The 15333-nt window shown below is 41.0% G+C and overlaps 1 protein-coding gene across 5 annotated transcripts in view; it reads right to left on the bottom strand.

The window, feature by feature from the left end:
• Nucleotides 1-15333, bottom strand: part of GRM3 (glutamate metabotropic receptor 3) — a 147238-nt gene that overhangs the window by 36378 nt on the left and 95527 nt on the right. For all 5 annotated transcript variants that reach the window (XM_078394237.1, XM_078394238.1, XM_020800517.3 and 2 more), the window contains exon 3: nucleotides 8230-9085. In XM_078394237.1, coding sequence (XP_078250363.1) covers nucleotides 8230-9085 — 856 coding nt within the window. The remainder of the gene's footprint in view (nucleotides 1-8229; nucleotides 9086-15333) is intronic.

Below are 15333 nucleotides of genomic sequence, written 5' to 3'. Positions count from 1 at the left end.
GACAACAGTTTGCATATCTTGAGGCAGAGAAGGATAACAACAACAACAGCAACAACTATTCCGTGAACAACACAGAAGTGTTGAGAGACCTCTGTGCTAGGGATACTAGAAGGAAAGGTTCACACACACACACATACGCACACACACAAATCTCTGCCTCCCATGATGTTTTGATTGAACTGCATGACACTGATTTAACTAGGCTGGAGCGAAGCGCATCCATTATCTTGCTTGATGAGCAGTATTTCATTTCATTTTTTAAAAATTGTACACCACAGCTTGCCTTCGTATATTGTTTAATGGAATTTTTCCACCAAGTTGTCTTTTACATCTCTGGTATTGTCACTGACGTAGAATTTTCTGAATCTCTTCATAGGTCAGTCACCCAGCAAATATATATATATTTCCACCTACTTTTAAGCAGTCAATTGATTAGCGACCTGTGCTAACAAAGCATTAGTATCTCAATTCCAGCAAGAACTCGATCCAGGCTGAAGCTAACCATCTTTGTTGACTAAATTACAGAGACAAATAACTGCAAATGCCAAGGGTGCTATTTTTAAATTCAGCAATATAAATTAAGAGATAGCCAGGAGTTCTGCTGAAATCCAAGGAAATGTCAAGAAAACAAACGCCGCGGTTGGTTTGCAATGAAGCGGTCAGGATTAGAAAGGACAGGTAGATCTGGAAGCTGTCAGAGAGATGATAGCAAATGGGATTTTTGTCTCTCTGTGGAAGAAGGGGTTGTTTTGTTTAGAAAGGAGGTGGTGGGAGCCTGGGAACTCTGGACCAACTCTCTGTAAAGTACTCTATCCCCACCTGTGATCAAATTTCACTTGGGCACCGAAGGATCAGATCCTGAGGTTTTTAAAGAAGGGACAGAAAAGGAAGGTAATTGTTACACCATCCTTGGCTTGCCAGTCTTGTCCATCTGTACGCCACTTTTCCTGCACAGATGGCAAGGTTGCATTTTCCCTTGTTGCTTTAAAATATTCAGCAGTTTCCTGCGTCTGGGAGCCTTTTGTGTCAGCTTTGTTTCTGATTCTTCTACAGTAGGGACAGAGAAGCATTAAGAATTCTAAACCCAACTCACCTCTGGCTTAGCATCCAGGCAAAATGATCCCCATGCAAAGGGCCGCATCAGCTGTTTTCCTGCTGGGATGTGTTTTGGGGAAGAGGCATTGTGTAGCTACAGCAGAACATTTCAGTCAGTTGCTCTGCACCTGGGGAGGAGGCAAACAACCCTGCATGCCAAACACTGAGCACAATGGCATGCCTTGACATTGAGGTGCTCTAAGCAGGAATCTCACTTGGGTTACAGAAAATGTCAATTTATCATATGGGTTTTGCACTGCAAACCTTTGCCCTTTGGCAGTGTAAATGCCAGAACTGTTTAACAAACTAAAATGTATATTGCATGTGGATGTGCTGCTACTTCCTCCAAGGGACATGAAGTGGCACCCCTGGTTCCACCATTACATACTGTTTTCACAACAATCCCATGAGGTAGTGAGGCAAAGAGAAACTGACTGACGCATGGTCACCTCTCAAAGTTCATAGGGAAGTGGCCTTTAAAACTTGTCCTCCTGATCAGAAGCTTGTACTGTATTGGTTCTTATCCTATATAGAAGAGCTTTCTCCAACTTGGCATCCCCCAGATTTGCTGGCCCACAAATCACTGGGGATGAAAGGGATTGTAGTTCCACACTTCTAGCAGTCATCACATTGATAATATTTGCTTGTTCACCCTCAGGTGGCAGCAGTGCCTGGAGCCTGTTTTGGTTGGCAGGGCAGAAGGCCTTGGTGTGTAAAACCAGGGGTGAGAGGTAGAGCCAGGCAAATAAGCAGATGTGCATCCACTCAAGAAATGCATCTTTTCCTACAAACTTTCCCTCTCTCACTCACAGAGAGAGGGGGGCGGGTATTCACTTAGATGCTGTGTCATCCCCACTGCATTAATTCATTCTACAGTTTAGGTCGGGAGTGGAAAAATGCACCCACCCACTCCCATTAGTAGTGTTTCTACCTGGTGATCGTTCTCTCTATGCTGGTTCTCAAAGATGGGCAGTTCACTTACTTCCTCCCATTCTTTATCTCACTTTCTTTGTCCCTCCCTTCTCCCCCTTCACAAAAAAAGAGTGTGATAAGAATGTGGGGTTAGCAGAGGAACACTGCTGAACACGAGGAGGGCCTTGGCCCTTTTTTCTCTGCTAAGAACAAGGCAGAGGGAAGCCTGAGAGGGCATGGCTGTGTGCCATTTGCTGTCATGGACCAGCCCCCACTACTACTAGGGAGTAAACCCCACTGACTATTCATTCTAGGTCTACAGGGGATTGTGCTGTTAAACCATTGGTTGATCCATGGAATTTGTATTTAAATATGGTGCAGGGAAAGGAATATTTATATATTTACCAATGTAAACAAGAAGTGGGTTACCCAGAGTGGTGTAGTGAACAGAGTGATGTGATGGCCTAGGATTCAGGAGACTTGAGTTCAAATCCCCACCTGGCCATGGAAGGTGACTGAAGGTGTGGAGCTGGTAAAACCACAAATAAATACTTCACTTATCTTGAAAGCCCTATTAGAGTTCCTGTAAGTCTTTCCAGCTTAATGGCACATAACTAACTAAACAAGAGGTAGGGAAGAACTTTTCTTAGAGGGTGCATATTATGCATAGTTTCAGTCAAAAATAATAATTAAACATTTTCTGTTCTTTCAAATGGCACTTTTAAAACTGAGCCAAAAACAAATCTTACCAATTACTTGAGAAAATGACTAATGCAGCCCTCCTTTTTAGAACAATGACCAAAATTCAACTTGTGTGTAACAGACATAAATTTAGGCAAAATGTAAGGGCTGTTTCGATTTCTGTATCTGATTAAGACCTACTTAATAAGAGGGCACCAACTCAGAGGCAGTGGTGTGGCTTCCAGTCCTGCCTCCTCCAGGGTGTGTGTGTGTGCCCAGTCAGAGGCAGTGCTCACAGGAGGCAAGGCTGGGAAGCCACACCACTGCCTCTGAGTGGGCGCCTGCTAGAGGAGGCAGGGCTGGGAAGTTGGGGAACTCACAGGAGAACCTGTGCGGCCACATGTCCAAACCAAATCGAACTGTGGAATGGAAGTTTGTGCCCATTTTTAAAGGAGATTTTGGGGTGCACATGACTTTATTGCACTGTGTACAAGTTGTGTGCAACCAGAAATCCCCCAAAGAAGCCTTTAATCAATGATGATTTGCTACTGATGCCGCTGCCACCATCACCCCCATTGTGTTTGTGAAGCTATGCAACAGGATTTCAACCAAAATGTAAAAAAAGAGAATACTTTACAGAAACTCTGTACAAATATGAACATTTTAGAAAAAATTACATAAATATGACTATTTCCTTATTTTCTAAAGAAAAGAAAATGAAAGGGGAAAAAGGTGCAGATTGAAGCCTATATGGGACAGAACAGATCTATGACTGAATATATATGAAGCAGATGTGAAACAGGAAAAAAAAAAGGATTTATCAATCTCCAAGTATACTCTTATTAGAGAGATACTCCTGCAACGTTTTGTTTCATTTGTTTTAGTGTTCCTCCTTGTGCTTAGATCAAAAAAACATAAATAGCATGCTTGTTTTTTCAAGGGAAAATAAAATTCTCTTAAAAACATTTAATAATCCTGACCATCACATTTAAGTAGAGGTATTAAATACCGGGAGGCAGTGGAAGACAGGAGGGCCTGGTGTACTCTGGTCCATGGGGTCACAAAGAGTCAGACACGACTTAACGACTAAACAACAACAATTAAATACAGTGGTGCCTCGCTTAGCGAGTGCACCGTATAGCGATGTTTCAGTATAGCGATCCCTTTTTCGGGATCGCTATACGGAAACATACCCGATCTTTGCAATGGGGAAAACCCGCATTGCGAAGATCGGGTATTGCGGCGGCCATTTTGGAGCCGCCGAACAGCGGTTCGGCGGCTCCAAAATGTCCGCCAGAAGCCCGGAAATGGCTGCCGGCAGCCGTTTTCACGCCCTGCCCTCACTTAGGGCGCGAAAATGGCTGCCGGCAAGGGGAATCCTCGCTGAACAGGTAAGTAAGCAAGGTATACGTTTTCCCTACCCGTTTAGCGACGATTCCGCATAGCGAGGGTTAATCCGGAACGGAGTAACCTCACTATGCGGGGCACCACTGTACCAAACTGGATGCTTAACTGCATCCACACAAGTGTTTAACTATGTCCACACAAATGGCTAGCCAAATATTTTCATTGGCTGGGCATTATCAAATCATAAAGGTATTTATGATCTGTTTTAGTTTTAAAAATAAAATTAAAGTTCAGAACTCTATGTACAGCATCAGTCCTTTGCATATTGCAAGTCATTGCTCCAATTATCCTCTACTGGCCACTCCAAAATATGGAGAAATATCTGTCACTGAAATAGATCTACAAAATTAACCAGTTCACTTGTCTGTGCATATCTATGCATAGCTCTGTTGCTTATCTGTGGTCAGAAAAAGAGCCACCTTTGTGTAAAGCATCATTGCTTGGTTTTCTGAAAATGAATTTTAACTCAACACCGACATAGAGTTTTTTGCAAGCCTGACTGTGTGGTAAATATTTTACGAGACTGGATTATAATTTATTTATTTATTTATTTTATTTATACCCCACCTATCTGGTACAATTACTACTCTAGGTGGCTTGTAATTTTGTTGCTTGTGAGCAATCCAATCCAACCACAATGTTTATTCCATATGCCATATGTATCTTATGCTACATGACAGATACCTGATGGTGCCATAGAAAATTGCCTTCCAGTTACTCATATTGATGTTTCTTTAAAACCAGCGGAACATCTGTACGCATAACAATGTGCAAGATTAGATTGTGGAAGCAACGGGCAACCACCTATTCATCACCAGTGTTGAAGTTAGTGCCAGAAGTTGTCAGCATACTGAATCGATAGATTTCATCATCACAAACTGCCCTGCAGGTTGCCCTCAGCTGAGAAATATTGATTACCTAGCAACACTGAATCAAATGGCAAAAATGATCCATAATAAATTGTCCATGCTCGTTAATCCAACACCTGAATGCCCATTATGCAGATTTACAGGGACCTATTTTGCTGAATAATTCATAACTCTCATTTGCTAGGACAAAAAGGGGGAAAAATGGAAAAAGAAAAAGAAAAAAAAAAGCTTTCCCAGCCAGACTGTAGACAGCAGTAGACTGACTGTTATATTTGTGGGCAGAATAGTAAAAATGAGCAACAGTGACTAGACATTTGTGTTGCTCTGAATTTACTGCACCCATGAAAATAAATCTCAACATCTAGGGTTGTCGGATAAGCAGCATCCCATTTTCTATGATTTCAGGTCCAAAGTCCGAGACCTGAAGAATGGACCCCCAAAACATGTGTGTTTTTGAGACTGAAGCCTCAAACCGGGTACCGTATTTTTCCGTTTATAAGATGACCCAATGTATAAGACAACCCCCCCCCTTTCTAACCCTGAATTTGGAAATTTGATCCCTGCTTTTCCCTTCCTTTGCTAAGCCATGGAGCTTAGCAAAAGGAAGGGAAAAGTAGGGATCAAAGGGCTGCACGATTATTGAGCCCACAACCAGCAGCCGAGGCAGCAGTCTCCACATCCTGCTGCTGCCTTCTGTGTATAAAACAACCCTCAATTTTTTTCTCTAATTATTTTAGAAAAAAGTGTTATTTTATACATGGAAAAATACTGTAAATCCACCACTGTGGAAACACAGAAATGACCTTAAGTTGTGCAAAGGCAGGGTAGTCAGTGCATCACATGGAGCTTTATCCTGATAATTATCAAAAACACATTAAGGAAGAAAACATCAAGAAGGACAAGTAGGGAATTAATCCACTTGAACTGCCAGTATTATGACAACAGCACTTGGCCTCATCTGCATTGTATTCTGGGATTCTCCATGTCTTTATGGCAGCTAAATGATTGATACTGCAGCACTGGAAGGACAAACACCTACCCCCTTGCTATTTTATGATTTAAGCATAATAAGACAACTCAGAGTCAGAGAGAAAGAAGAAAAAGACTCATTTTTCCCAAGGGATGACCAAAAAAGACAAACGGGGAGGGGGCAGGAAAGGGAGAATTTATCTTAAGACTGTGTTGAAAAGAAAAAATGTAAGGGAGAGATGGGCAAAGCTCAGGGCAACTATTTACAATCAGAGGTCACATGCTATCTCGCTCCAAAATCTAAACACTGACTATATTGGGATCAAATCAATCAACCGCACAGAAATTGCTTTAAAAATTTTTTACAGATGGCATTTTAAAACTGGGAAATATTTTGTTTGGTGGTGGCATGTATAGGGAAATATTAAATATATGTGATTATGAGGCCAATTCCGGCTGGATGACACTGGAGCTGACAAATAGAAACTAGAAAGGGGGAAGGTACTTGCTGAATAAATAATAGAAAAATGTTTTAAGATAGATATAATTAATAGATAAAGCAAGATGATCAATATACTATAAGCAAATTTGGCCAAATATGAAATTTAAGATTAGATAAGTGTATGTGGTTTATAGATCTTAGAAATGATGATGAATAATAATGTTGGATGTTGGTTTTAAGGCATATATATGCATACAAGCATACAAGAACTATAAGAATGACTATGCTGAAAATATTAGATACATAGTTTACTGTATATAAGAATGGAGATTATCAAGGAATGAATAGGCCTGGGTGGATTTTATGCTGGATAAGAAAATTTAAAGAGAACATGAGAATGTGATGCATGAGAAAGGTAAATGATAAGAGACAGATAGATGGAAATGTAGATGAGAGAATTCAAAAAATTATTATAAATTTAAGATGTTAGATAATTATATATATGTAATAGCAATGTGGAATATAACATGTGCAGATGCACATGGATATATTACCTCTGTAGTCAGAATTTACATAATAGATAAGCTGGTATGAGAAACACCTCCCCGCTTATATGTTAGTTTTGTCACTTGTGTATGTCTTTTTAGTTTTACTTGTTATTACTTTGTAGGTATTCCTGTTGTTGTTTGTTGTAGTTATGTATGTTATAAAAATAATAAAATGTAATAAAAAAAAGAAATATTGTTTCTTGAAAAAGGGCTTGGCGAGTGCATGCAAATTTCCCCTTCAAATCTTCTAGCCAGTCTGCAGGAGTGAGACTGGCTCAGGATAGTGACAATGGAATGTGCAGGGTACCCTTTGTACTCCACACATTTTTCTTTTAAAAGGTAGAGCCTAAAGTCTGTGGGGGTCTAGAGATTGGTGGCTTGTCCTTCTGTGCCTTCATTAATAAATGTGGCACATCTAGGAGAAAGGCCTAAGCTGGAAAATGACATATTTTGTCAAATCATTTATAAAATAGCATGGCACTGCATAGCATAGCATAACATGCCAAGCTACTACATGCCTAGTTCCACTCAGGTTCCGGTTTAAAAATGAAGCTCCCAGAAAGCATCAGGGCGGCTCCGTTTTTGCATAGGGATGGGTGGAGTGTTGTCTTTGTAAGGAAGTAAAAAATTTTGGTTCAAACAAATTTTGCAGGACATCTACTTCCTATTTACTTTTAGCATTTCCACATTCTTTTTTTTCCTTTCTTGTTTTTTTTGCCCTCTAGGCTTGTATCTGCAAAGCAGTAGTTATTGACAGCGGAATCTGCCATGTACATTGAGCAGTGATGCAAATTTATATGCCATTTCCTTTCAAAGCTCTTAAGTATATGGAAGAACACTTGCTTTCAGGAGCCTTTCATATGCACTGGCCAAAGCATCTGGAATAAGGCAGTTGGCCTCAACTGAAGAAGCTAATGCCATATGCCAATTGAGGCTTAAATTCAATTTATTGGTACTGAACAGGAATGGGAAATGTATGGCCTTCCAAACATTGCTGGACTCAAACTCTCAACATCCTCTACTGCCTTGCGTTTATGGGAGGCAGTGTGACAGTAGCTAGAGGGCCATACACTCCCTACTTCTGCTATACAGAACAATTTTACTTCTTAATGCCAGCAAAGGTTTCTTGAAGCAGGCAGAACGGAATAGACGACCACAACCTGCCTAGGTCAGTTGGGGCACCCCTGAACCTTTTCTCTTATTTCCACTGGCCTATCTACTTCAGGCTACCAAAAATCTAGTTTTCCATTGCAGCCACTTTTTTTTTTTTGCAAGAAATGTTTCAAAGGTGATGTGATGGTGTTACCTGTGAAGTTGATTTTCAGTAGGTAGTCCTTATAGAGCTTTTTGCCATCCAAATGTTTCATGGCATCGCAGAGTTTGGTTGTGTTTGGGCACAGGGTCCGTTGCATTTTATGCAAGGCATGTGCCATTGCATATACCGCGTTCACGACAAACATGATCTTGGACTCTTGCTCATAGTTGGAACTGTTGATAGATAAATGTTTGTCACAAGGTCTTCGGTGGGCCTTTTTGTTCTGAAGGCTGCACTGAAATTTCTGCTCCCAAAAATCCTTGAACCAGGGATTACGGTGGTTATCATATGGGGTAAGGCTGTGGAAATATCGGTCAAACTCTTTTACTGGATGGGAAGCAAGCTCCAGGGTTATTGCACCATATGCAACATGCTCATTACCCTTCACGACACTCTCCTGTGCACCCCAGCCATCACTGGCAACCCACGTAAAAGAGACATTGAACCGATTTGCAGCAGCAATGAGTTCCCGGGAGTCATCGCTGCGCATAAAGAGGACAACCACCTTCGCGTTGGGTTTCTGGAGAAGCTCTCTGATGACGCTGTCATAGGACTTTCGTATGTTGGAGCGGCCTACCTTCTCTGAGGTGGCGATGCATATATTTCGGAGACGAGCTTCTTGTTCAAAAGCTTCGATCCCTGTTTCACCGTAATCTCCTTCTGAAGCGACTGTTGAGACGTAGGTCCAATTGAAGGACCGTAAGATCTCGGCCATGGCTTTTGCTTGGTAGAAGTCAGGTGGCACAGTTCGTGCAAAATAATCATACCGAGACTTGTCACTCAGCTTGGCGCTGGTGGAGGCGTAGCTTATCTGAGGAATTTGGAAGAGCCGAAGTAAATTTGCAACCTAAAGGAAAAGAAACAAGAACACATGTTACGATGGGCACCCATCTTTCACTACCCGAGGCAGCACCTCTGCAAAAAAAGTGCTCAACGTATTGGCCCAAAATCCTCTTGCTCAGCTATATAAATGGCACGATATATAGAGGCTCATTTCTCCAAGCTAAGAAATCATCATGGGCATGACCAGTTGCATACAACTCAGTGTGCAATTATTAAGGTTTATGGTCATTTCTTAATGTGGGGCAATTTGTTTCAGAAAGTTATGCCATTCACCCTACACCACTGTAACTAGGTAGGAGGATTTGAGCCTAGGTTGACTGTTGGCTCTGGCATCATGGCCAGAGGATTGGGGTCGTTGTCTAATTTGAGCCATAGTAATCACATAACTTCACTCTACTTTCCCTTGACAAATGAGCCAAAGTGTTTTGTCTGAATTTACAACAACAACAACAACAACAACAACAACAACAACAACAACAACAACAACAACAACAACAACAACAATAAAATAATTTATTGTCATTGAATGTATATACACTATATACACATACAATGAAATTAACAAAGAACACTCAGAGACCAGACCAAAACCAAAAGCAGTTTTATTTTCAACAATGGAGATAAAGCTTTTCTACTTTTCTCCCAGAATACCTAGAGCTGCCTCAAGATTTCAGTATCATCAATGTTTTTTCCTTCCTTTCCTCCCGCCCCAACTTTTTTCGGGGGTAACATCTTGCCTAAGGAAGAGAGCTGGGGTTCTTGATTCTGTCCTTTGGATAAGAATAAAAAGAGAGTACCTTAACATGTTTTTTTTTGATTATATAATCTTTCAAGAATGACAGATTCTTTAAGAAATCATTATTGGTGGAGACAGTGAATACAAATACCACCAGGAAAAATGGAAAATAATTATTTTGAAGAGATACAAGCAAGGCTTTTTGGGTAAACTTTAAAATTATTATACATTCAAAATTCATTTTAATGCCGGTAGGTTACACCAATGAAAATAAAATATACAAGAAGATACACTGTGCATGCTGATTTAATGATTTGACTCTGATATAATGACAGCACACTGTTGATTTATGTAACAATTTTTTCCTTGGTATATAAAGGTTTTCGATTGAAATGGAAAGAGTAATACAGAGGATGTCTGCCAGATGTGAATTAACAATGTGCCTAGAAATGAAATATGGATTCTATATTATAGATAAAGCACGCTGGGTAATAGTTTCATGCAGATGATACCCGCTGAACTTGTCATTGTAATTGATTTGAAAAATTCTTGAATTCCAATGTGTATGGAGTTGATGAATAGAATATGGCAGACAGTATATTTAAGTAGATTAATGAAATTACTATCAATGGTTGATAACTAAAATCTACAGTTGAATGGCAAATGTTTGGAGCTTGTGTCTTCATAAAATGGCAAGCCAATAGTATGGAGAGCTGCCGTATAATTCACAAGTGCTTCCACATGGCTCTTTATACAGTGGGAACAGCAACAGTAACTAGGATCTCACCATGAAGGCAGGGAGAGAAGCATTGTATCTAAACAGGGATTTGAAGTTTGCAGCTCAGAAAACTAGCCAGGAATTAGAAGACAGCTTCAAACCCTGACCCCAGACTTGGGTTGTCAAGCAACAAGAAACTATAAATCCTCATTCCGATAGATGGTGCAAAGGAACCAGAGTCCACAGGGTCAGATTATGAGGTTTTTTAAGTTAGGAGAGATAATGACAGCATCTGCTCCCTCCTCTCCCATGCTTTATTCCCTACAAGTATTTACATACGTTACTGCAGGTAATAACAACCAATTGAAAAGATGCTGGGGAGCATCTCAGTCTGGTCACACGCATAATTGTGCAATCAAGATGTGCCTCGGTACTTCATCAGTTAGGCACAATTAAGTTGAGAGAGAAGTTTTGCAACCATTACATGAGACCAACAGTATTTCGGCCTCTGAGTTTAGCTGGACTCTACACAGTAACATAGGATGGGGATGGAGTTTTCTTCTAGCAACATTATATTGTTGTGAGCTCCCTTAATGCAAGTGCAAGGCAAAGTATTGTGGTGGGATTTGCTTTTGAATGGTATGTTTTTTGTGACTATAACCACTCTTCCCGGAGCAGAAGCTGAGCAGGCATGATCAGGCAATGCGCATAAGCACTCTGCTCATGAATGGTAGGCCAGGATCCTCTGCTACTTTGCTTGAGTGCAGCTATATGGTTTTGGAGTGTTTGACGTTACTTTGCAATAATGTAAGTGCTACTCCTGTCCTCTGAAGGTGTCAGCCACAGAGATTGGTGAAACGTTAGGAAGAACAATCTTCAGAACACGGCCAAAGAGCCTGAACAACCCACAACAACCAATGTAAGATTTTGTTTCCTGTCATTCCATTTATTGCACATAGAAGTGCAATTGTGTAAGAGTTTTGCCAAGATCTGTCAAACACCCAGTTATACAAATATTGTGCATCCAGTTCCGCAATCAATCATATGACTTGGTACTTGAGAAATGCCTTTGAGAATTGAAAAAAACAAAAAACCAAAACACCCCACCCCACAATAACACTTACGTGATTGCCATTCTCCATACATTTAAATTGAACAGGATACTGCCAATTTAATATTTGATTAGTTTTTTTAATTATCTGAGAAAAGTGAGATTTATACCAATTTCATGGTTTTTGTTGATGTTGTGTATTGCACAGTTTGTTTTGCATCATGATTGGTAAGTCAAATCTTTATATGTAAATTACTGTATATATATTTAAATATTGTTTTGGAAGGGATGTAAAAATTGGATCTCTGATTCCTCATTCCAAGTTGTCCCAACTGGCTTTTTGTTCTAATGTGTTTTTAAAAAATAACCATGAAGGCATAAAGTGGTAGATTGAGAGGCTGCTAAATAGTTCACCTGCCCCTGGTTCATAGATATTCAAATTCCAGTGCTTTCGTGGAAATTTGCGAGCTAAATCCTTTAATTGCACCAGCTGGATATTCTAAGAAGATTTTATTGGGCTCCCTTAAAACAGATTCTCTGACAACATTTGCGCCTACAGGGGAAATGATTAAGGGGAAAAAAACCATGAAAAATGAAACTGTGTCTGTTTAGAGTTATCGCCTGCCAGCCATGTTGAAAATTAAACTGTAAAAATCTAGCTAAATATTCATTATCTGCTATTATAACTCCCTAGGAAGGCAGTACTTTGAAAAGCCTCATGACTTCATTAGCAAAGCAGAACAGTGGGAGCTGAGGTAACTTTCCTGTTTACATCACCTTTTAAGCATTGTCTGTCTGATTTAAATGGAATATTGAATAGATGCCTTTTCTTCCTAACAATGCCTTCGATCACTGGCATATACATACCCTATTCAGACAGTCAGGATAAACTTAATCTGAATGCATGAGCAGAAGAAACAGTTTAGCATGTCCTTCCTCTTGTTTTGCTCTCTTCATGAGGCATTTAACAGACTGGAGATGTTCCTTGGCCCACTGCTATCTTTCATGTGGTCTGTAAGCATGAAAAATCAGGGTTTCCAATTCTGTGGAGAACCTATATGAGAGGAAGGTGAAGGGAGCTGTGAGGGAGGGGCAGGGCAGCCTATTCCCCCTGCTCACTCATTCAGGCTAACCATTTTCCAAATTGTCTGAATAACGCTCTCCTCAAGCATTTTTATCCCCAGAGGGGAAAAAAAAACAGTGGACCCTCGACTTACAGACGGCTCCACTTACAGACTTTTTGAGTTACAGACTTCTCTGGCCGCAAAATTTAGGTTCCACTTGCAGCCGGAGAATTGACCTACACACCGGAAAAAAACCAAAATGGAACAAAAACGGCTGGTTATGGATTAATCGGTTTTCAATGCATTGTAAGTCAATGGAGCCTCAACCTACAGACTTTTTGACTTGCAGCCACTGTTCCAATATGGATTAATTTTGTAAGTAGAGGGTCCACTGTAGTGGGGTTTTCTTCTTCACTTGCCAAAATAATAAAAACATTTTCAAACCTTGGACCAAAGGATGCAGAATCGCTATTCTGATTTAGGCAGCAAAAGGTTTTGGCTATTTCTGTTTCTTCTCTTCTCTTCATAGAACTCAAGATGGTGCACCTAAGACTCCTAGGCAGCCCTATGGCCCCGGCAGCCCACCTTTGCTTCAACAAAGTGGCTATTATCAAGTAACTTCAGATTATGCTCATGGCTCTAAGCTTGACAGTCAATAGATTCCCAAATTTAACATATTGGCTGAAATTCTGCTGCATAACTTAAGTCATGTAAGTCTGATGACATCATCATCATCACCACCACCATAATCGGGTTTTGACAAATTAAACATATCTGATTTTGCCTTGAAGCTCTCAAGACTCCCACGTAATCTTTATTGCTGGAGAGCTGCAAGGCAGGACAAGGATGTCTTTAATAACTGATGCTGGTGCTGCCAGTAAAATCATCTGCAGCCGTCAGTGGCAAAAGTTACAAGATTTTAGCCACTAATAGCATTTTTAACAAAAACATTTGTCCAACCAGTCTTCCTTCATGAGGCTGTAGCACTTTTATCAGTCTAAGCAGTTCTCCTTTTCTCCCATAGACTTTTTCTTTTTCTTATTGTTTCATGTTTTATATGTTATTCTGGAATTTTGTCCCTCTAGTAGTAAAACTCAAACTAATTTTTCTAGGCTGTGACTCAGCCTCAGACCATTTCCTATCACCTACCTTAGACCAGGAAGACTTGTTTCAATAGCATTGATCCAGGCATTACTCACCAAAAACAGTAAAAGAGAATTGAACAAATGGAATTGACATAGGTTTTGAGTCACCATTGAATAGCTGATTCAGTGGGTCTGCTGTGATTGGAACTAGGCCAATTTGGGTTGGATTTAGGCCATTGTGTCAGAGTTTGGGACTGCAAGGTTTGTAGGCAAGGGTGCTTCCTAAGTAATCAATCTCTAATGTACTTTCTGAAGTAGAATAGGGACATGGGGGGAATTGCATTGTTTCTCCTGTTTAATGCTGGAACAGATTTTAATTCTTGCACGACGAGATATAGAGTCCTTTTGATGCTTGAGTTTGACCCAGAACAGACATCCAGAGTGGCCGTGTCTGCTTTGTATTTTCATCCACCCACTTTTTGACTCAGGAGATGGATCGAAGAACACCCAGGTTGCTTTTGGCAGGCCTTGCCAAACGTATTTTACTGAACAGGGGAAAGAACAACAAAAAATCTTTCCTCCTTCCATGCAGAAAAGCCAACGGAATGAGCTGTTGAATCATTCCACACTCAGGATGGGGTTGCATCCTCCACCATACACAGGTTTGGCGGGTCTCAGGGAAGGTTGGGACACGGACTTACCTGTCCTGCGTTGAGGCTGGAGTGACTGCTGGGTCCTGCTGGCAGCAGCCAGGAAAAAGATGATGGCCACCACATGGTGAGTGGCAAAGGAGTAGACTTTTGGTCTAGATGGGTGGGATAGAAATCTAATAAATAATAAATATATAAAATAAAGGAGCTTGGGATGGCCAGTGCTGGCATGATGACCCCACACTCTATGGGGATTGGGCCAGCACAGGGCAAAGGGCGTTGGGCTGCTTGCTGGCAGACCTGAGGAACAGGATTTCCAATCTGGTCTGCCAGCACAGTTTAAAAAGAAGGGTGAGCCGAGGCTTGGAGGCTCTGTTCTCCAGATCGTAAGTTACACCACATACACAGGGTTGGAAGGTCTCAGGGAATTGCTCTGCTTTACTGTTTTGCCAGGGAGGAAGACAAGTCTCAAGATAAGCAGTGCTGGAGCAGGAGAAAGTGTGATTTTTGGTTTGAAATCTTGGCTACTCATCCCCACCCAAGCCCACTCAGTGCCAGGACTCAGTGAAACAGGAGGGAGGTTTCTGTACACGTGTCGTACTTATATGATGCTGGCATGCCTAGAATCCAACCCTGCACACTTGCAGTCGGGACTGATGCCCCATTGAAGCACCATCATCAGTGTGTGGCATGCCAATGCTACAAGGCCTGGGGAGAGATCTGATGGGAATCTGGTGTACCTTCTATCTGTTCCAGTAGCTGCACAGGCACTGGAAAAATTAATCACATGGGATGTGATATAGGATATAGCTGTACAAAATGCAAGCTGTAGCAGGCATGTTGCAGCTGCTCATGCATTTTGCCTTTTAATAATAATTGCACACTATCAAGTCAATTCTGACTTACGCTGACCCTTTCCAGGGCTTTCTGGGTATTGATAAATGGTTT

This window comes from Pogona vitticeps, chromosome 5 (assembly GCF_051106095.1).
Source record: "Pogona vitticeps strain Pit_001003342236 chromosome 5, PviZW2.1, whole genome shotgun sequence".
NCBI lineage: Eukaryota > Metazoa > Chordata > Lepidosauria > Squamata > Agamidae > Pogona > Pogona vitticeps.
The sequence above is the reverse complement of the archived record's forward strand: the minus strand, read 5'-3'. Positions and strand labels throughout refer to the sequence as shown.